At 45.1% G+C, this 21,120-nt stretch overlaps 1 protein-coding gene across 4 annotated transcripts in view; it reads left to right on the top strand.

Moving 5' to 3' along the window:
* The window catches only part of FAM219A (family with sequence similarity 219 member A), a 55,596-nt gene that overhangs the window by 27,279 nt on the left and 7,197 nt on the right, over positions 1-21,120 (top strand). For 2 of the 4 annotated variants that reach the window (XM_044265485.1, XM_044265484.1), the window contains exon 2: positions 20,923-21,022. In XM_044265485.1, the coding sequence (XP_044121420.1) occupies positions 20,923-21,022 (100 nt within the window). The remainder of the gene's footprint in view (positions 1-20,922; positions 21,023-21,120) is intronic. The other 2 variants (XM_044265487.1, XM_044265486.1) reach the window with 1 other exon arrangement.

Below are 21,120 nucleotides of genomic sequence, written 5' to 3' on the forward strand. Positions count from 1 at the left end.
CAGAATTCAAGGCCTGAAGCTAGAACATTTCATGAGCTATCACCGTGCAATCAGTCTGCCACTGACTATGCACTTGATTTAAAGATATCTCTTTTTAGGGAAAGAGTATTGACATAGGTGGTTGGGGGCAAGTATAGCAAGTAGAAGCAGAAATGAAACTAGTGAGTCCAGAGGTTCACAGCCTGCCACCCCCACCCTAGCCATGCACTTGGGCCCTTGGCAAAAGAGAGTTAGGTTAACACTGCAGAGGGGTTTCCTTCCTGATTCCCCAAATCATCCAAAGGAGGGGTTTGTGAAGAATCTGGAAGGGCAGAGGAATCGAAGTCACCTACTAGGGATTGGATTTTCTAGTTGAAAGCTCCTTCTCTACTTCCAAGCCTCTTCCATAGCTAAATGAATCAAAGCCAACAGATGAGGCTACTGTGCTCTCACTTGGATTGTCTTAGCTGGTGGGTGAGGAGGGTAGGTAAGTTTACCTGGACTGAAGGTGAGTGAAAGCACTCATGATCCCATCCCTCCCAATGAGCCCTGCTCTGGGCCTTATGTAAGGCTCTGCATTGTTTTCTTCACCTCTCATAGACTCCTGGGTCCTGTATGAAAGAACTGTCTGAGCTAAAAAGGCCACTGTATGCCTTACACCTCAAAGAACTTCCTGGTCAAAGAAACAGTGCTAAAGCAATATGAAGCCAGCAGAGAACAGCTGCAGGCTCCCGCTTTTAGCACCACCGGTCATAATGGGACAGGCTAGGGAAGGGAGGAGAAAAGAGCCTTTAGATTTTGCTGAGCCATGAGTAGACCTGACAGAGTTTGAACTGGAAGGAGTAGGGCTGCCTCCACCCCACCTGAAGAGATATAGCTAGATAACAGTCCTAGAGATGGGAGCATTGACAGTGTAGTAACTAATTTAGGGATGAAAAGATACTCAGAGGACCTAGATACAGGCTGTCCCTCAGACTGGCTCCTCTCATGTGTGGAAACTGTTTTCTAGCTTCCAGGATAGGCCCTTACTGTGGGATTAAGCACAGGCTATCAACATATAAGGAAGCCTGGACAAGAAACAAGAACAGATGAGGACTCTGTCAGATCCCAAGAGAGTTGTTTGTGTTGGTTTATGTTCAAGTAGAACAGGCCTAACCTCAGCCAGAACTTGCTTTTGGCCTGTTTTCTCAGGGGCAAAGGCTCCCCCATGTTTGCCTTCCCTAACAGTGGATGCTCTGTATTTATTTTTATTAGGAGCAGTGATTATGTGACCACAAACCTTACTAAATTGAATATAATCCTGAGCATTCAGAAGAAACAGTTCAGGACTCAGGGGAAGGAGCAGCTGGCTGGAAAGAAGGGCCCATGAATTCTAATCCCAGGGCTGCCATCTGGCATTGCCCTGGGACAACTCATTTACTCTCTTCCCTGGAGGCTCTTTCTGGACTCTCAGGCCTGAATAAAAACAGACCTGGGAACTGTGAAATGACCTGTCTAGACTCCAAAGTCAGTGCAGTTCACAGGCAAAACTGGAATCCACAGGCCCTATTCTCCAGCTAGAGGTATGCTTATGGTTCAGGGAGGTTTCTTGCGTTTTCCTTTGCTGTCTCCTTCCAAGCGCTCCCATGCCTTGGATGCTTTGCTGCCTGGTAAACATGGTTGTAAGCCTCTGGTTGCCAGAAAGCAGTTTGAGCAGACGGGATCAGAGCAGCTCTGCCCCCATCTCCCTCCAAAGGGTTTTCTGAATGTTTGATTCCAAGCTGGCTTCCCACTCCCCTAAAACTTTGGTGGTGGGAATGTGTATCTGCAAGCAATATCTGAGCCTGGCCCTAGAGTCTCAGATAAAGCTGTTTGCTCAGCTGTTGATCAGTCCCCCCAGAGGGCAACCTGAAGTTGGGCTGCTGTTTTGGACCTTAAGTGAGTTCTAACTAGGACAACCCTTCAGGTGAGTGAGTAAGTGAGGGTTTGGGGACTTCTACTTTGGCTGTTCTCCAAAATAACTTCCTGGAAGGCAATCTTTCAGCCCCCAGCCAGAGACTTACATAGAGAAGTGGCCCTACAAAGAGCACACAATACAAGATCTGTCTGGGACTCCATTAGACAAGGCCCTGGCACGGCCTGGCAGGCCACCAAACTTTTGCCACCTCTGTCACAGAAAGAACCTTGCTGTGGCTCAAACAAATGGAAGCAATCTGTTTGCCTGTCATCAGATTGTGTTCAGTCTCTGTGCTAGGCACTGGGAGGACACAGTAGAAATAGGCATGGCCCCTGCTTGCATGAATGTTTATTAAATAAATCATACAAATATTCAAGTAAAATTTGATAAGTACATGAAAGAAATGGAAGGAGGTGGTGCTGTGAGAGTATACTATAGGGGGACCTAACCCAAACTGGTATTCGTGGGAACTTTTTGATAAGAGATGATGTGTCTGCTGAGGCCTGAAGGACAAATAAGATGTAGCCAGAAGGGGAGCATGAGGCAGGAAGTCTCTTTGTGCTCTGTCAGGAACAAAGACCAGTGATGCAAAGTATGGTAATCTGGGGGAAGAGTGGCATGGAATGAGGTTGGGGAACTGGGAGGGAAGGCAAGCAGCTGTCTGACACATTTGTAGCCCAGTCTGTAGCCCCTTTCAAAAAAGGGGCCAGTTGAGACCCACCCAAACTGCTGTGGCACACCCCCTGGGGAGGCTGGTGCCTCCTCCATATCCCCAGCACGGGGGACTCTCACAGGGATGCCCAGGAGAGGAGCTTCTAGCCTCAGCTTGGGGTTCACACAAGTGGAGTGGTCACCTGGCAGCAGAGCTCAGAGGAGGGAGAAGGAGGGGCCAAGAAGGACCAGACACTTAACTTCCCCTACAAATGCTCTCTGTACATTTTTCCATTGCTTTGAGCTGTTTATTAATATACGACAGAAGCCATCTCCGCATTTTGATGGTTCTGCTGGGAATTCCACACTATCATCCCCCTCCTGTGTTAGATAAAAAAAATGTCAGCTTTCAAGATTTCCTACTTGGATTTCAGAAACTAAATTGCATTACTATGTCCGGTGAGACGGCGCCATTCCCTGTTCCTATCTGCATGCTCCAGGCACCATGAGGCTGATAACATCAGCGTGTCAAACAGCTCGATCCCCGACAATTTGTAACTGGCTGGGGCTGGGGCAGAGGGGGTGGGTGGCAAAATTCTCTTAGAATCCATAGCAGCCCAGGGTTGACTGGATTTTGGGGTTCTTTCAGTACACCATTAGTTCTCCTATCAGTAGAGAGAGAACTTGTCCTGGTCCCACCTAGATGTCACAAGGAATTGAAAAGTACTCTCCTCAACACTGATAGGATAAAATCACTGAAGAGCCAATGGTTTTCCTTGTAGTTTTCCTTGTAGTAGTGAAAGATAGAAGAGAATTGGGAGAAGAGTGGAAGTCATAATAGGAACAATACAGGTCCCTACTGCCTGTTAAATTAGGTGTCCATGTAGAATCCAAAACACTCCTGGAAATGGTTATTCTCTGCTTCCATGAAGCCCAGATGTGAGGCCTTGTAACTAACCTTTTGATTGCCGTGATGTTGTGAAGCAAATGAAGAGAAAGCATTGTTCCCCTGCCAGGAAACACAGGAACTTTTGGGGTTTCTTTTCTAGTTGTAACCACCATTTCACTCTATGGAACAAACATTCCTTTCACAGCAAAAATTTTCAACTTACGGGGTTTATTTCAAACACATCAAATAGCATAAAACATTCATTCAACTCTGGCAACATTCACAGACCCATTTTTGTATATAAGGAAACAGGCTCTTCATTCCCAAAACATGATGTTTTCAAAATGTAGTAGCTCCCAAGGTCAAGGTTTTGGGAGGAGTCAGTCTAACCTCATTGAGATTGCCAGGGCCAGTGCAAGCCCAGTTTTCCTGCCCGCTGCCCCCTCACCTATAGGTTCTAATGTTTGGGTGCAGGAGACAGACCTAGTATCAACCCTTAACTCTAATTGCACATATCTTATCTTCTCTTACAGTGGAGGCATGCAGTTTACTGACTCCTTCACTATATCTAAGGGATGAATTAATAATTAAGTCAAATTATTCTTTTTTTAAGATTATATTTTTAAATAACCTGTACACCCAGTGTGGGGCTCGAACTTAATAACCTGGGATCAAGAATTGTATGCTTGGGGGTGTCTGGGTGGCTCAGAGGGTTAAAGCCTCTGCCTTCTATTCAGGTCATGATCTCAAGGTCTTGGGATTGAGCCCCGCATCGTGCTCTCTGCTCAGCAGAGAGCCTGCTTCCTCCTCTCTCTGCCTGCCTCTCTGTCTACTTGTGATCTCTGTCTGTCAAATAAATAAATAAAATCTTAAAAAAAAAAAAAGAATTGTATGCTCTACTGACTGAGCCAGCCTGGCACCCCAAATTCTTTTTTTTTTTTTTTTTTTGAAAGTAAACTTTTTGCCCAGAGTGTCTGGGTGGCTGAGTTGGTTCAGTATCTGCCTTCGGTTCAGGTCATGATCCTAGAGTTCTGGGTCAGGGCCCCACGTGGGGCTCCCTGCTCAGTGGGGAACCTGTTTCTCCTTCTCCCTCTGCCGCTCCCCCTGCTTGTGCTCTCTTGCCTCCCCCCTCAAATAAATGGATAAATCTTTAAAAAAAAAAAAAGTAAACTCTATGCCCAATGTGGGGTTTGAACTCATGACCCCAAGATTAAGAGTCACATTCTCTACTGATTGGAGCCAGCCAGGCATACCTAAGTCAAATGATTCTTTAGGTTTATTTGTGTATTTTTATAGAAAAGTATTATTGAAAGCTTTAAAAGTGAGAAATCATGATCACTACATAACCAGACTTACTTGGAGTATAGTTTCCAACACTGAGCCTCTCCTGGATGTCCATGGTTGGTAGAGCAGGTGTTTCAGATTCTTGAAAAAACTCAAAGCAGTGGTGCCTGGGTGACTCAGTCAGTTAAGCATCTGCCTTCAATTCAAGTCATAGTCCCAGGGACCTGGGGTCCTGGGGTCCTGGGGATCAAGCTCTGCATTGGGCTCCCTGCTTAGCAGGGAGTCTGTTTGTCTCCCTCTGCCCTGCTCATGCTCTCTCTCTTGGTCTCTCAAATAAATAAATAAATAAATAAAATCTTTTAAAAAAAAAAAAGGAAGAAAGAAAAAGTTCAGGAAACCTATTTGGTCTGTGCAGGCCTCCTGCCTAAAGTACTAGAAGCCCAGGGCTTTTATACTTTTTGCCCTGGCCTGGGGAGAATGGCCCAAGGCTAAGTCATGGGACTGTGGTACAGCCAGAACTTGGGGCAACTGCAACCCCTTACCCCAACCAGCTTGCTTCTGCTTTGAGATTGTCCAGGCCCTGGTCAGCCTCCTTTGTCTTCAAACCACTCTTATGCACACTTCCTAAGAAGTAGCAGATTTGGGGTGCCTGGGTTGCTCAGTGGGTTAAGCCTCTGCCTTTGGCTCAGGTCATGATCTGAGGGTCCTGGGATCGAGCCCCCCATCAGGTTCTCTGCTCAACAGGAAGCCTGCTTCCCCCCTCCTCCTCTCTGCCTGCCTCTCTGCCTACTTGTGATTTCTCTCCCTCTTTCTGTCAAATAAATAAATAAATAAAATTTTTAAAAAAGGGGACGCCTGGGTGGCGCAGTTGGTTAAACGACTGCCTCCGGCTCAGGGCGTGATCCTGGAGTCCCGGGATCGAGTCCCACATCAGGCTCCCAGCTCCATGGGGAGTCTGCTTCTCCCTCTGACCTTCTCCTCGCTCATGCTCTCTCTCACTGTCTCTCTCTCTCAAATAAATAAAATAAAATCTTAAAAAAAAAAATTTTTAAAAAAGAAAAAAAAAAATAAAAAGAAACAGCAGACTTGCCATGCTCTCTAGACCATGGCTAGACTTCTCTAATGGGGCTTATTTCTGGGGAGTCTCAAGCTTCCCAAGTATCAGACACATAACACTGAGAGAAAAATAGAGTTTCTGCTGAAATGTTAGCAAACCACAGAGTAAACAGTGAGTCTTAAATTCTCTTTTCTGACCTCTTCAAGTATCTGGCCCTTCTCCACTGGCTTCTACCTTGTAGCCTCAGCCACATCCTCCACTCCTGTCTCTCTTGTCATATAAGAGCCCCTTGAGAACTCTGGTTCTGTTTCTCTCTGTTTTACATTCTCATAGCCCTATCCTTCCCAGACATCCATGACACCAGGTTCTCCCTGGCCCTTTGCTGTCAGTCCTCTTCTGTCTACCCCTTCAGTATTAGTGTTCCCCAAGTTCTTCCCTCTGATCCCTCATATTTATAGGTACACACACACACACACACACACACACGCACATACCCTGAAACCTAGGAGTCATCTGTGCCTAGGTCCTTCTCCTCAAACCCAGATCCAGTCAGCCAACTAAGCCCTAGCAGTATGACCTTAATACGCTTTTTTTTCTCCAATCCCATTATTTTCCATTAAAGTCCAAAGTCCTGATTGTGATTTCCAAAGCCCTTTATGATTTGAAGTCTCCCTCTGGTCTTGTCACTCGCACTTCACCCCACCACTAAACATTACAGCAAAACTGTGCTATTCCTTTCATCTGAGATGGCTGTTTTCTTGCCTTTGCTTTTCTTTCCCTACTCCTTTCTTCATCTGGTTCATTTCTATCTCCTACTCATTCTTCATGCCTCAGCTTTCTTTGGAGAAGTTGTCCCTGATTCCCCAGGGTGGAATAGGTACTTCTGTTCTGTGTACAGATAACACTATGTACAAACCTCTGTTGTAGCACTTGGCATATTATTAAACATTATCTGTTTATTCATTTGCCTTATATGCTGGCTCTTCACCAGTAGAGATCATAGTATCTTTGTATCTGCAAGTACATAGAATATAAATGGCCCTAAAATTTAGTACCAGAACTGAATTGGTGACTGAGACTCTTTTTTTTTTAATTAAAATTTTATTTATTTATTTATTAGCACAAGAGAGAGAGAGCAGAGAGCTGCAGGGAGCAGCAGGTAGAGGCAGAGTGCTCCCCACTGAGCAAGGAGCCTGATGTGGGAGTCGATCCTGGTCCCAGGGATAATGACCGGAGCCGAAGACAGATGCTTAACTAACTGAGCCACCCAGATGTCCCATGACTGAGATTCTTTCATCTCCTTTTTAAAATACTGTCATCTTCTTTTCTCTTCCTGGGCTCAGCATTCTCAGTCCCCAGTGCTTTTTCTTGCTTGCTGCTTCCTGCTAGTGTGTCTCTCTCTCTATCCAGAGGCAATGACTGCTTCAGTGACTCCAGTATTTTCTTCCTGCAGAGAACTTGTTGAGCAGAAGGTTGGTAATCAGAAAGTATCCATGCCATTTTCTGAAGAAGGGCTTCAAATGTGTGTAGAGCCCTGGAGACAGGATGAAACTAGCCTTCCAAGTACCTGCTTTACAAGACAGCAGTCCCACAGCTGCCTAAGTTCTGATGTGTTGTTAATCTCTTGACTTTATCTGATGTCTCTAAGAAGGGTTTGGGTATAAGAAATGACAAGTACATTTTAGTGCCAACCACCTTCAAGGCATGATTTTGAATATATTACTTTAGATAACCTGGTTCTTCAATTTTAAAATGGGAATGATATTTACCTTATTTTTAGGAGGATTAAATGAGGTAATATATACAAACCACCAAGCACCATAGCTGTACATATTGTTAGTAACCGGTATTGGAGCAATATTAACTAAATGATCTGCTGAATTCCAAAAGAACCACACCTGGTCTGCATTGTTATGAACAACTCCCTGCCTTGGCCTAGCCAGAGCTCTTAGCAGACCTGCCTCCCCGACATAAGCTTTGGGTCCTCTCCCCTCTTTCCTCCCCCACCAAATCATTGTCCTCTCTTGGCACTAAGAGTATAAAACCAGGTTAAGGTGGAGGCAGAGGGCTGTTTGAAATGTTGTCTGGGGCTGGTGTGGGTGCACAGGGGGTGGCCTAGAGCCTTGAGGTCTAGAGCCTATTCGAAGTGTGGACCCTATTCAGAGCATTGGTATCACTTGGGAGCTGGTATGAAATGTAGCCACTTAAGCACCATTCAGATCTACTAAACTGGAATCTGCATTTAAACAGTATCCCCAGGTGATTAAGAAGCAGTATCCTACAGGCACACAGAAAAGTTCAGCAGGTGTGGAGGGACGTAGACTATGTCAGAGCTCTGTAGACGAGGTGAAGGCTACACAGGTGGGGAGGAGCTGTGAGGGAGTATAGTCAGAGCAAAGGAGGTGTTCCTCAGATGTATGGGCTATGGAACTGTAGGGGGCTCTTTGGGTAAGTATTGGTTATGTATTGTTTAGGGCCTCTTCTGTAGATGCCCCAGGAGTGAGATTATACCTTTGAGTTAGCTGGGTATTGCCACTGCACGAGCCAGAGTGACAGAGGAGTAGAGAAAGGCTCTCTACCACCGTAAGCCTGGGGAGACCTTCCAACAGGGACCCCAGGACCATCTAGTTCAGCAGATAAGTACTATTTCCCTAAAGAGATGCATAACCAGTAACCAGCTGGCTTCACAGCTGAGAACTTGCCTCGAGTTTGTGCTGGGCTAGATTCTTCCCTCTAACTTCCCAGTTCACTAACTGGCAAGTCTCTCTCTCTCTTTCTTTCTCTCTCTCCTCCCCTAACACACACACACACACACACACACACACACACGCACGCATGCAAAGCTGATTTAACAGAAACTCAGAGCTTTAGGAACCTTTGTAGAGTTAACCCTGTCTTTCTCCTCTCTGACCTCCTTCTCTGGGCTGGGCTCTGAGCCTCCAGGAGCCTTTAACATGAACATCTCTGCTGCACAAAGCATGCCCCATAAGAGTGATGGCAGGCCCTAGACTTGGCTGGAAGCAGCAAGAATTTGTTTTACCAGAGCCACCATATCTCCCTCTTAAGCACCCTTATGACTCTGAATCTCTTTTTGGTTTCCCAATAGAAACACCTCCCAGCCATCTCAGTAGTAAAGGAAAGGACCTGTTATACTTGCCTCCACCCCCAGAAACGGAGTAGGCTAAATGCCTGGTAGCATCAGCAATAACTAAAAGTCGTTAGAATAGAGTCCTAGCCCTAAGCCTCAACTGTCATTGTTCTTTGCCAGCCACCCAATAGGTGAGCCTCTGGTTTCACCAGGTTTCTGTCCAGGCCCAACCCTCTATGTTAGGGAGGATAACAAACATAACAAACCATTACCACCATCACTCTCTGCTCTGTGCTTCTACTACCCTTCATGCATTCCTGACTCTCATGCTCCTCTTCTGCCTTAAATGGGCCATTCTGTGTTCCTGTCTCCTTTTTACTATTAGACTAAGTCTTCTTGGCAAGAATCTGGTCTTGGTGTTTTTTCCTCCCCAAAGTACATTGTTCCCTGCCTGCCAGATGTTGGTATTCAATGACTATTGAGGTTTTTTTAACAAGTGGTGAGCTCATTGATATTTAATTATTGGAATGACAAAAAGGAAAGAAGATGAGACAGCTCTGTCCAAGGAGCTAAGCTTTAGAGCTGCAAGCTGTCTTTGTGAGCAAAAGTGCTTGCCAGGCATAATGAAGGTTGAAGAGTTAGAAGAGGCTGAAAGGTGAGGAAGAGGTAGGAAATTACACAGAAGGGAGAAGCTGTTTGATACCAGCCCTCTGAGTCCATTGTTCATTGCAAACAGGTAGCTTTTACTCTTCCATGTCCAGAGGAAAAGAATCAGAAATGGCAATTGTGTGAAGACATCCCATAGACTGCCAGATTATTACTTTGTTTTCTTGGAAAATAAGGAGTCCAAAAGATTCATGAACCAGTGCAGGACAGGCTCAGGCCCTTGAGTGATTGAAACTTACCAAAAACTCTCCAGTGAGATTTGGGGCCAAGATCCAGGTGAAGATCCACAAGTCAGTCTGGCCTAGACCAAATGTTAATGTTTGTTGACATTTTTCCTGCATCAACTTCCTACCATGTGTGGGGCTGAAGGACCATCTCAAGGACTCTCCAACCAAATGCCCTCATTGATTCCTGGGCAGCCTCTTTCCTCAGTGTTCTGTACTTCCGTCCTTACCTTGGGGAACTAGAATTCATATCCTGGAAGGAAACTGAAAGATCCTTCGGACATGATTCCTAAAGCTTTGTTAGCCCTGAATATCTGGTTCCCTTCTTTCCCTCCTCTGGGCCCTACATAAGCAGAAGGACCCCAGAAACTCAACCCAGAATCCCTTGACCCCTCCAGCTCCCTTGATTTTAGAATAATTTCTCCCTCCTCTCATAAGCTTCATCTCCAAAGTCTGTGTTAGCTGAAACTGAAACAAAAAAGAAAGAGAGATAATAAAGAAAATAGAGAGAAGGGACTGCCTTCTATCCACTGCCCACCCTCACACGTTTTCTCCTTCTGCCTCAGGCCCTACCAGTCCATTTTCTTACCTTTTTTTCATAATGTAAAATTTGCCATTTTAACCATTGTTGATCTATTTTTAAAGAACTTTACGCCTTCACCCCTTTTGCCATTAAGTGAGATAGTCTTCTCTATAGAGGTGGAAATGGGGGCCAAGGGAGGTAGGCAGGATAGGGAGCTCGGAAACCCTCTAGGTCACAAGACTGTATCGGCCAAGACCTGTGTCTCTAGCTAGTCCAAAATAAGGCAGAAGACTCTTGAACATCTGGTTCAGGGTACAAACTTAAGGATAGGGATGAAAGTCACAGGGGCTGGGCCAGGCCAGGTCTCCCAGAAGAACTAAGGTTTCTTAATTCCTGGCTCTGGCTTCTGCCTCTTGGGTTATGAGGCTTGTCCCCTAGGCCTTTATGTCCCCTAGGCTTCCCTCAAGACACAGCTGCTACAGTGGGTGTCCCTAAGTTGAGGTATTTGTCCTATCTCCCAAAGAAAGGCTTTTTAGTCATAGGGTTCCAGGTGAGTAGGAATGGGAATGAATAGCAGAACATCAATCTGGGACAGGCAATCCTTACCATAAAGGAAGCAGAGCAGGATTCTAAATCTTTTTTTTTTCAATTTATTTATTTTCAGAAAAACAGTATTCATTATTTTTTCACCACACCCAGTGCTCCATGCAATCCGTGCCCTCTATAATACCCACCACCTGGTACCCCAACCTCCCACCCCCCCCCCCCCTCAAACCCCTCAGATTGTTTTTTAGAGTCCATAGTCTCTCATGATTCACCTCCCCTTCCAATTTACCCCAACTCCCTTCTCCTCTCTAACACCCCTTGTCCTCTATGATATTTGTTATGCTCCACAAATAAGTGAAACCATATGATAATTGACTCTCTCTGCTTGACTTATTTCACTCAGCATAATCTCTTCCAGTCCCGTCCATGTTGCTACAGAAGTTGGGTATTCATCCTTTCTGATGGAGGCATAATACTCCATAGTGTATCTGGACCACATCTTCCTTATCCATTCATCCATTGAAGGGCATCTTGGTTCTTTCCACAGTTTGGCGACCGTGGCCATAGCTGCTATAAACATTGGGGTACAGATGGCCCTTCTTTTCACTACATCTGTATCTTTGGGGTAAATACCCAGGAGTGCAATGACAGGGTCGTAGGGAAGTTCTATTTCTAATTCTAAATCTTTTTTAAAACTCACTGACCCTTTGTCTCCCCATTTAAAAAAAATGAATTTAGTCCTTTACCATCCCAGTATGAGCTTCATATCTCTCACCATTCTTTTTTTTCCCCTGAGTAGTTTCTGAGTAGCTATATTTTAAAAGATTTTATTTATTTATTTGACAGAGAGAGACACAGTGAGAGAGGGAACACAAACAGGGGGAGTGGAGAGGGAGAAGCAGACTTCCCACCAAGCAGGGAGCCTGAGTAGCTATTTTTGAAAACTAAGTAATGGACAAGGGAGTAGTAGCTTCCACTCTCGCTGGGATAACTCCAGAACCATTTTGGTTCTGGACTTCTCCCATCCCAGGTCTGAAAGCAAGGGATACTCATTCTGTGAAGTTTGCGTCCTGGCTCTGCAATTAGTCACGGATCCTACAGCTGATGTGCTAGCACGGGTCAAGGACCAGCTGAAGCATGGTGGCCAGACACCAGGCAGTACTGTCCCCATTTAGAAATTTTCCCAAACTTCAGTGTAACAAAGTCTTCTCTTCTTTTGTTCTTAATTGGTGGCCTCAAGTCAGGCATATTTTGTCTAGCAGGTGATGCCCAGAGGGAAATCTTTTCTTTGAAAGAGGATTTCCCAGAGGCCATCAGATAAGTAAGGAGGCACAGTTCTCTTGCAAGATGATGGATAGATGTGATGACCTGAAATCCCCTGGCACACAGTGAGAAATAAAATATTAAAAACCAGCTATAACCCTCAGTCATGACTGGAGGCATTGTAAATTGGAACAATCCTTTGGGAAAGCAGTTTGGGAATATGTATCAAGAATCTTAAAAGCGGGACGCCTGGGTGGCTCAGTTGGTTAAGCAGCTGCCTTCGGCTCAGGTCATGATCCCAGCGTCCTGGGATCGAGTCCCACATCGGGCTCCTTGCTCCGCAGGGAGCCTGCTTCTCCCTCTGACTCTGTCTGCCTCTCTGCCTGTGCTCGCTCTCTCTCTCTGACAAATAAATAAATTAAAAAAAAAAAAGAATCTTAATAGCACTCCTGCTTTTTGAACTTATACTTCTACTTTAAGAAATTATCCTAGGGGCACCTGGGTGGCTCAGTCTGTTTTGCGGCTGACTTGGTTTTGGCTCAGATCATGATCCTGGGGTCATGGGATTGAACGCCACATCAGGCTCCACACTCAGTACAGAGTCTGTTTGAGATTCTCTCTCTTCCTCTCCCTTTGCCCCTCCCTCTACACGCTCTCTCTCTCTCTAAAGTGGATAGGATAAAATCTTTTATTTTAAATGCAAATATATATGGATTTCATCATAGCGCTATTTATTTATTTATTTAAAAAAAGATTTTATTTATTTATTTGGCAGAGAGAGATCACAAGCAGGCAGAGAGAGAGAGAAGGAAGCAGGCTCCCGGCTGAGCAGAGAGCCCGATGCGGGGCTCGATCCCAGGACCCTGGGATCATGACCCGAGCCAAAGGCAGCGGCTTAACCCACTGAGCCACCCAGGTGCCCCAATAGCGCTATTTATAATAGTGAAAAATTATAAGCAACCTGAATGTCCAAAATAAGTGAATGGTTAAAAAGTTATTGTACCAAAAAAAAGTTATTGTACATCCCCTCTATGGATATTATGCAGCCATTAAACTAATGATTTCAAAACCATATAAAAATATGGAGAGTTGATTATATTCTATTACTGATTTTTAAAAATCCAGAATATAAGGGGTGCCTGGGTGGCTCAGTCAGTTAAGCATCCAACTCTTGATTTTGGATCAAGTTTTGATCTCAGGGTCATGAGCCTGCTTAAGATTCTCTCTCTTCCTATCCCTCTGCCCCTCCACTTATATTATCTCTCTGTCTCTCTCAAAAAATAAAAATTAAGAATATAAGATACAGTTTGTTTTTGTTTATTTTTATTTATTTATTTGAGAGAGTAAGTGAGAGAGGAGGAGTGGGGGGAGGAGCAGAGGGAGAGGGAGAAGCAGACTCCCTGCTCAGCAGGGAGCCACACACAGAGCTCAGTCTCAGGACCCTGAGATCATGACCCGAGTTGAAGGCAGATGCCTGGCCAACTGAGCCATCCAGGCACCCCAGTTTGTTTTTCTTTTAATGTTGTTCTGGTATGTATATTAGTTGGCACTCTGGTTATAGTAACAAATTTCAACTCAAGCTATTGTAAGTTAAAAAAAAAAAAGAATTTATTTATTTATTTGAGCAAGAAGAGAGGGAGAGCACATGCAAGAAAGCACGAGCTGGGGGAAGGGGTCAGGGAGAGGGAGAAGCAGGCTCCCAACAGGGAGCCCAATATAGGTCTCGACCCCAGGACCCTGAGATCATGACCTGAGCTGAAGGCAGGTGCCTAACAGACTGAGCCACCCAGGTGCCCTTGGATTTTTCTATTATAAAGTAATACATGCTAAAATTTTTAAAAATTTATCTTTAGTTTCACTACCTCGGGACAAGCTCTGTTAATGTTCTAGTGTATTTAAGTCTTGTGTGTATAGCATAGTAGTAGCACTTGGATTTCCCTCTTTAGGAGCTGGTGTCTCTCTTCATGATTACAGGGTGGGCTCCATGTACCATGTTGGTTCAGTGTGGTCCCATTTTGCTTGGATCAGATGGAGCCAATCAGAGTTTCCCCCAGAATATGAAGGAGGACTAAGAGGAGATGTAAAGCTCAAGACTGTAGGTTAGGTACCAGAGAAAGCCACTGGGCAGGGAGACAAGAATAAAGCTGATGTTCAGAAAGAAGCAGACACAAGAGATAACAGAAAGTCCTTCCTAGACTCTGGTTCCAGAACTTGCTCTACCCTTCTAAGGCTTGAAGGGAACACCTGTCCTTGAATACCATGAGAAATCCTAGTGTCCTTATAGCTAGTTTCCTTTTTAAGAAAAATCTATTAAACTTGTCATGGCTATGGTTGTTATTAGGCCTGAGGTCAGCAGAACACTTCTGCATTTTTGTTCTCCCAACAACAGCCACTACAAAGATACTAAAGCCTGGTGGTGCTTGTTTTGGGAATGAATTTCATCAAGCTGTTTAAGAGACAGAAAATTTTCAGTTAATCACAGGGCCAATTTGAGTTCTCACTCTCTAGCTATAGCATAAAAATCTTTTCTCCTTCTTTGTGGTTAATTTACTTTGCCCCCAAATGCCTCTGCAGAATTGTGGTGTGTATAAAGAAAGAATACTTTCTTGCTTTGCATGCAACCAACAGTAGCTACTCCAGAGATGGAAAGAGAGTGGACACTCATTGTATTGGCTTTATTTGAATTGAGTCTTCTTTGGTGAAAAACCTAGGAGATTAAGGAGATTTAGACTAATAAGATAGGCCTCTCTGAACTAGGCAGGATCTTCTGCCCCTCTTGGAAAATTTAGGCTTCATAGATTTTTTTTTCAGTCCTCTTCCCCTCTTTGTAAAAGCCACCAGCAGCATTTGGAAAGATGGTCTCTCTTGTGTTTCCTTGACCTTCCCCCAAAGACCTTACACTTGTGAAAGGTATTTGTCCTTTTTCATAAGTGGGCCCCATAAAGGTCTTTTTATGTCCCCCAAAGATAGAAGTCCTAGGCAATTGCCTGGTACTGTAGATAGCTCCTGGAGAAAGGTAGATGGGGAGTTAAGGTGGGAGCTGCCCAAAACTCATACTTAGGAAATAGGACTCAGGACTTCAGGTCATACCAAAAGAGCTTTTATTGGTTACATGATTCTCATGTTGAGGTGTGGAGTCAGAAACAGATGGGAATGCCTTTTAGGCTGAATAAACGGCCATCGGCAGGGAAATAGAGATGTCTAGCCAATGCCTACATTGCTACTGAATATTCTTAGATGGGAGATTAGGTTTCTGCCCAGCCATGGACATTGGAAATAAAGACATTGAGTTATCTTTTCTGTATCTCTCTCTAAAATATGGTATCTAAACCTCTTTATTTCTACCCACTGGCAAGAGACATTTTGGGTAGTGGCATAACCTTGAAAATAGGAGACCCCAGGTAGTTTCTGAGCTGACCTCTGGACAAATTGTGACAGAAACAAGAGTTGGTCTTAGATGCCTTATCTTGCTGTACCCACGTGTCAGAGAGTGGCCTGAGCTCCAGGTCTTCCCTGCTCTCCTGTTTCTGTATCACTGTTATCTTTATTCCTGGCTCTATTCCTGCTCTAAGTTTGCCCTGCTTCTTGCTTCCACCCAAGGGAACTGAATAGGGTACAGACAGGACTGTTCCAGAGGAAGCCTTTCGCAATTCAGAACTGCCTCTGCCAACTCCCTCATAAACCTAGAGGAAAATTCGGTGTTTGGCAAAGAAAGCTTAGATAATGTTGGTACAAACACTTTGCCTCTTCATACTTCATTCTGAATCCATTTAAATTTCTGTTTTTCTGAGAATTAGTGCTTGGAGGTAAGGACAGAGGTTACCTTTCTTGTGGGAAAGCTAAAACTGAATCATGTCTCCGGATCATTCATGTTCAGTCCACAAGGCAAGGCAAAATTGTTCAGCACCACGGAGAGCGTTTGGGTTTTTTTGGTTTGGTTTTTTTGTGTGTGTGGGTTTTTTTTCCACCCTGGTCACAACATCAGGGGCACCTAGGTAAAAGATAAGGATTTGTAGTTTAGAAGCCCATCCAGTCTAATCTCCTTACTCTTCTGGCCAGTCATCAAGTACCCCTTCCCCCCAACACACTCTTAGTACTCAACTTCTTCCTTTGCCTTACAAGGCGTTTAGGAATAAACTCCTTTAACTTTCCACCTATCTTTCTGCTTCCATGTTCTCTGCATCCCCCACTCATCTTTACCCCCCTTCCATTTCAGTAGGGAACCTTACTTCTCTGGCCCAAGGCTCTGTTTCCATCTCCTCTTGAATCCTCCAGGACCATGCCCTATCAAACATCTCCTTTTTCTACCTGGCTTCTTTTGCCTCAGTCTAGGACATTGTCCAAGCGTTCTATAGGACCAAAGAAATTTTTCGACTCCAAAGTTCCTTACAGTTAGAATTTCTTCTCATTCCTTCTCTTCTCAGTCTGGCTCCTTGAAAGAATATCTACGTTAACTGTTTCTACTTTCTGTTTTCGTCTTCCCTCCTAAATCTTCTGTAATCTGTATTCTGTTCCTACTCTTCAACTAATACTGTATTTTCTGAGGCCACTTATGACTTCCTTATTTCTAAGTACTGTATTTATCTTCTGGGACTCATCTGGTTTTTTGACACTGTTGTTAATTACTGGGAACTCCTTAAGGACGGGACTTTTTTTCTGTTTATCTTTATGACCCCCAGGCTTGTCACTGATAAATAAATGAAGGAAATACTGTGTATAGGAGTAAGGAGAGAAGGGAGGCAGAATGCCCCTTGGTCAGGCTCCTCCTCACCCTGTGGAGGGAGTACCTTTTCCACAGATACATCCCTACATGATACAGGCCCCAACCTGTGTGATGCCAGGGCTGCAGCTGTGGGCAAGTCACTCCCAGGACATAATGTCCAAGATTGTGTGGGCCTTAAGGAACCTCTATTAATACCTTTATAACTAGCACAGATATATTGCTTAATATGTACTATAAAGTACTCATAGCTATTGACTTATATTAGCCTCACAAGAACCTTTCACGTAGGTATTAAAATGCATCCCATTTTACAGATAAGGAAACAGAAACTCAGATTACACAGCTAGTAAATGGAGGGGACAAGATTTACTTTTTAAAAAATGGGTTGGGGTGCCTGGGTGGCTCAGTGGATTAAAGCCTCTGCCTTCAGCTCAGGGTCCTGATCATGATCCCAGGTTATGATCTTAGGATCCTGGGATCGAGCCCCGCATCGGGCTCTCTGCTCAGCGGGGAGCCTGCTTCCTCCTCTGTCTCTGCCTGCCTCTCTGCCTACTTGTGATCTCTATCAAATAAATAAATAAAATCTTTTTAAAAAATTAAAAAAATAAATTTAAAAAAATGGGTTAATGAATTGAATTTGTTGAAGCTGATGATAAGTACCCAGGATCTCACTACATTATTTTCTCTTGCTTTTGTGTAAGTTTAATAATTTCATAATAAAACATTTTTAAAGGATCAGATTGGATTAAATCAATGGATTTTTTTTTTAAGATTTTATTTTTGGGACATCTGGGTAGCTCAGTTGGTTAAGCAGCTGCCTTTGGCTCAGGTCATGATCCCGGCGTCCTGGGATTGAGTCCCGCATCGGGTTCCTTGCTCAGCAGGGAGCCTGCTTCTCCCTCTGCCTTTGCCTGCCTCTCTGTCTGCCTGTGCTGGCTCTCTCTGACAAATAAATAAATAAAATCTTTAAAAAAATAAAAGATTTTATTTTTAAGTAATGTTTACACCCAGTGTGGGGCTCAAACTCCTAACCCCAAGATCAAGAATCACTCACTCTACCGACTAACCCAGCCAGGCACCTCAAATCAATGGATTTTTGTTTTGTTGTTATTGTCGTAGTTGCAACAAAATCCTTTCTCCAACCAAAATTTTGTAGAAAGGTTGGTGTATAAGTGAAATAAAAGAGGATATCCAGTCTCACTACTATTGCTTCCCTCTTGCACTCAGCCCCTTCCAAGGCACAGGGTTCAGGGAACACAGTTTAATGAAAATCACTGGACCAGACCAACTCCAAGGATTCTTCTGGCACTTTTGCCTTCGTCTAATTATATTGGCTTTGACTGGCCATTAGCCTATATATCCTGTCCCAGAAACACTGCGACTGGGTTATTAATCATTTCTGCAGTCTGTGGAGAATTTGTTTGAAGGGTTGCAGAAACATGGGTTGCTGTTAGAGATGCATTTCAATGTCTGTCTCTACTGAGTGTTTAATAATCTTGCTAATCCCCACTCTAGTTCCCGGATCTAGCTAACTCCTGTCAGATGTCCTTTGGGGACATTTTAAATTCTCCCTGATTTCTTGGAGCCAGACGTTTCCCTCTGCTTGGATTCTCTCTGATACTTAACATTCATGAATATTTCACATTTAACCTGATTACATTTCCATGCGATGGTCATGGTGCATTGGCTGTGTCTCTCAGGGAAGACATACAGGAAGCCCACAGTAAAGACTTGAATTTTTAGGCACAGTGCCAGAGATCTTTGTTGTTGCCATTAAGATGGTCTTCTATCATGGACAGTGACAGGGGAGATGCTGAATTGTGGGCTTTGCATGGGACTTCTCAAACCTGGGGCTCTGCACATTGGCTTATGACCCACAGGAACTGGCAGTTTCTCTCAGGGACCAAAAGCCACCAAGACCTTCCCAGTGGCATTGAGGACCAAATGTGGGTCCTTGTGACCAGAATTGCTCAACAGCTTCCCAGCCCCCACTCAGAGCGTATTCTTCCTGCATAGTTTCCGGCTCATGTTACCATTTCCACCCAGTACCTCCAGACTGAGAAGCAACTCTGATGAACTCATCTGTGCTAAGGAGGGAAGGGTTAGCCCCAAATGCCTGAGGAGCTTGTGTGTTTACAATTGCCCCCGGGGAAAGGACAGTGAGGCTTACATGGATGGATGGGGTGGAGGGTTCTAGAGAAGATGCATGATTGGGAAGGCCATAGATTTAGAAGTCATCACGGTAAAAAATGTTACTCTAAACTGTAGGAGACATCAGGGCTCCCCAAAGGGAGAGATGGGCTGAGGGCCAGAACCTGCTGAAGACACAAAGGGCTGTGGGAGGAGTAAAAAATGATGGTGAAAGAGGTAACATGAGCCAAGGATCACCGCATCCTCAAAGCCAGAAGAGGAAACCATATCCAAATGGATATGGTATGTGTGACATCTGAGAAATGCTACAGAAAAAGTAATGTGACTAAGGAAATTGGAAAGATGCCAGTGCTTCCCTGGTAGGATCCCACAGGCATGTTTATGGGCTTTACCCTCTGAGAAGTCATCCCTCAAGCTGTTTTGGGAGTGAGTCCTACCTGTGGCCGAAGGGGAAAGCCAGACCCCAGCTGTCAGGTCTTAATGTGCCCCACAGGTAGCACCTCAAGGCTGTTTTGGCCACAGAGAGTCATGTAAGGGCCCAGGTCTGCATGGGACAAATGCTATCCGTTATGAGTCTCTCGGGAGGAACTGAGACAAGGAGGCAGAGAATAAAGGATTGGAGAGGATTGCAGCATGGGAAGCTGCCCAAGATGCACTGGGGTACTGCAGCACCCCACTTGTTCCGACACCTGCCCCCTACAGTCCCAGCCAAGGGGTGTGGCTCAGAGCAGAGGACAAGGGCCCAGGTTTTGCCCTCAGGAACCCACAAACCACTGTGGCAACAGAGCCCACCCAGGGTCTTGTACTCTGGATGGCCTGAAGGAACACAGGCAAGGCCAGGATTTCCCTCCAAATAGTCTAGACTTTTTCCTTAATGGCAAGCATGTTTTCATCCCCACTGCCTCATTCTAAAGGAAACAGAAGCCACCATAATGGTTTTATCCCCTTCCCTTGCTGGGTCACTTAGATCCCTGACCTGACACTGTGGGGCCAATTCTAAAGCATTCTATGAGTCTGTCTGCTGTATGCACCTCCAGAGGCAGAACAGACACAGCCTTGAGTCTACTCTGCAGTTCTCAGAGCTTGGATTTACCATTCTTTAATCCTAGGCAGATGCCTAGAGTGGCCATGCCCGTGTCAGTGCTTGGTCATCAGTTTCTCAGGGACAATGTGCATGACTGCAGCCCCTTCCAACTGACTACAGTAAGGTGGACCAGTGCCCTAGGCCTTGTAGCAGAGCCTTGGAGTATTTTGGAGGAAACAGTGGTGCCTGATTACTGAGTAGCACAGGACTAACTGGTCCCCAGGTGATTTGCCATTATTCATGTTCTCACTTACCATACCCAGCCAACCTTTCAGGTGACACTCTTTAGGATTCATCTGTGAAATGAAGAAGTTCTCATGAGAACTCTTTTGTCCATTGGCTATAGTCTTGAAGTCTGGTCTGGCTTGGCCAGTTAGTTCTCTGGATCCAGTGAAAGGGCCTGTCCAGTGCTAGGGGAAGCAGAAGGAGAACCCTGTCTTAGGGAGCATCTACTCTGACCTTAATCCAGACTTAAACTCACAGGAAACTAGAATGGCCTTTCCAAACAAGTATATATAGGAAGGCCCCTGAGAAACAGGGCAACTTGGGAGGTTGGACAAGGAGATCCTATGTATTCAAGGAATCACACAGTAGGCTTTCTGGGGGGAGACTGGCTCACACAGGTCTTTGAAGACAGACACCCAGGTAGGTGCAAGTGGGGCTGAGATCTGCGGCTCTTTTACCCAGTTCAGGGTCTTCTTCCAGCATGTATGGGTCTGCCCTTCCGTCTTTGAGTGGCCTGTATACTGCCGGCGGGGAGTGTTCCCAGATGACTGGTAGGAAGGTCAGCTTCAGGACTGAGAGCACCCCCATATATTCACTACCTAATAACGTTCTGTCTCTGCTTTCTCCTCACAGGACCCAGCCGCCGCCTCCATCTCAGACGGGGACTGTGACGCCCGGGAGGGTGAGTCAGTAGCCATGAATTACAAACCATCCCCGCTCCAAGTGAAGCTGGGTGAGTGTGTCTGGGGGGTGAGGGAGATGTGGGGAGTGGACAAGGTGCTCTGGGCTGGGTCTGCAGTGAGGTGGCACAAATAAACCAACCCAGAGTAG

Source organism: Neovison vison, chromosome 9 (genome assembly GCF_020171115.1).
Source record: "Neovison vison isolate M4711 chromosome 9, ASM_NN_V1, whole genome shotgun sequence".
Classification (NCBI taxonomy): Eukaryota; Metazoa; Chordata; class Mammalia; order Carnivora; family Mustelidae; genus Neogale; species Neogale vison.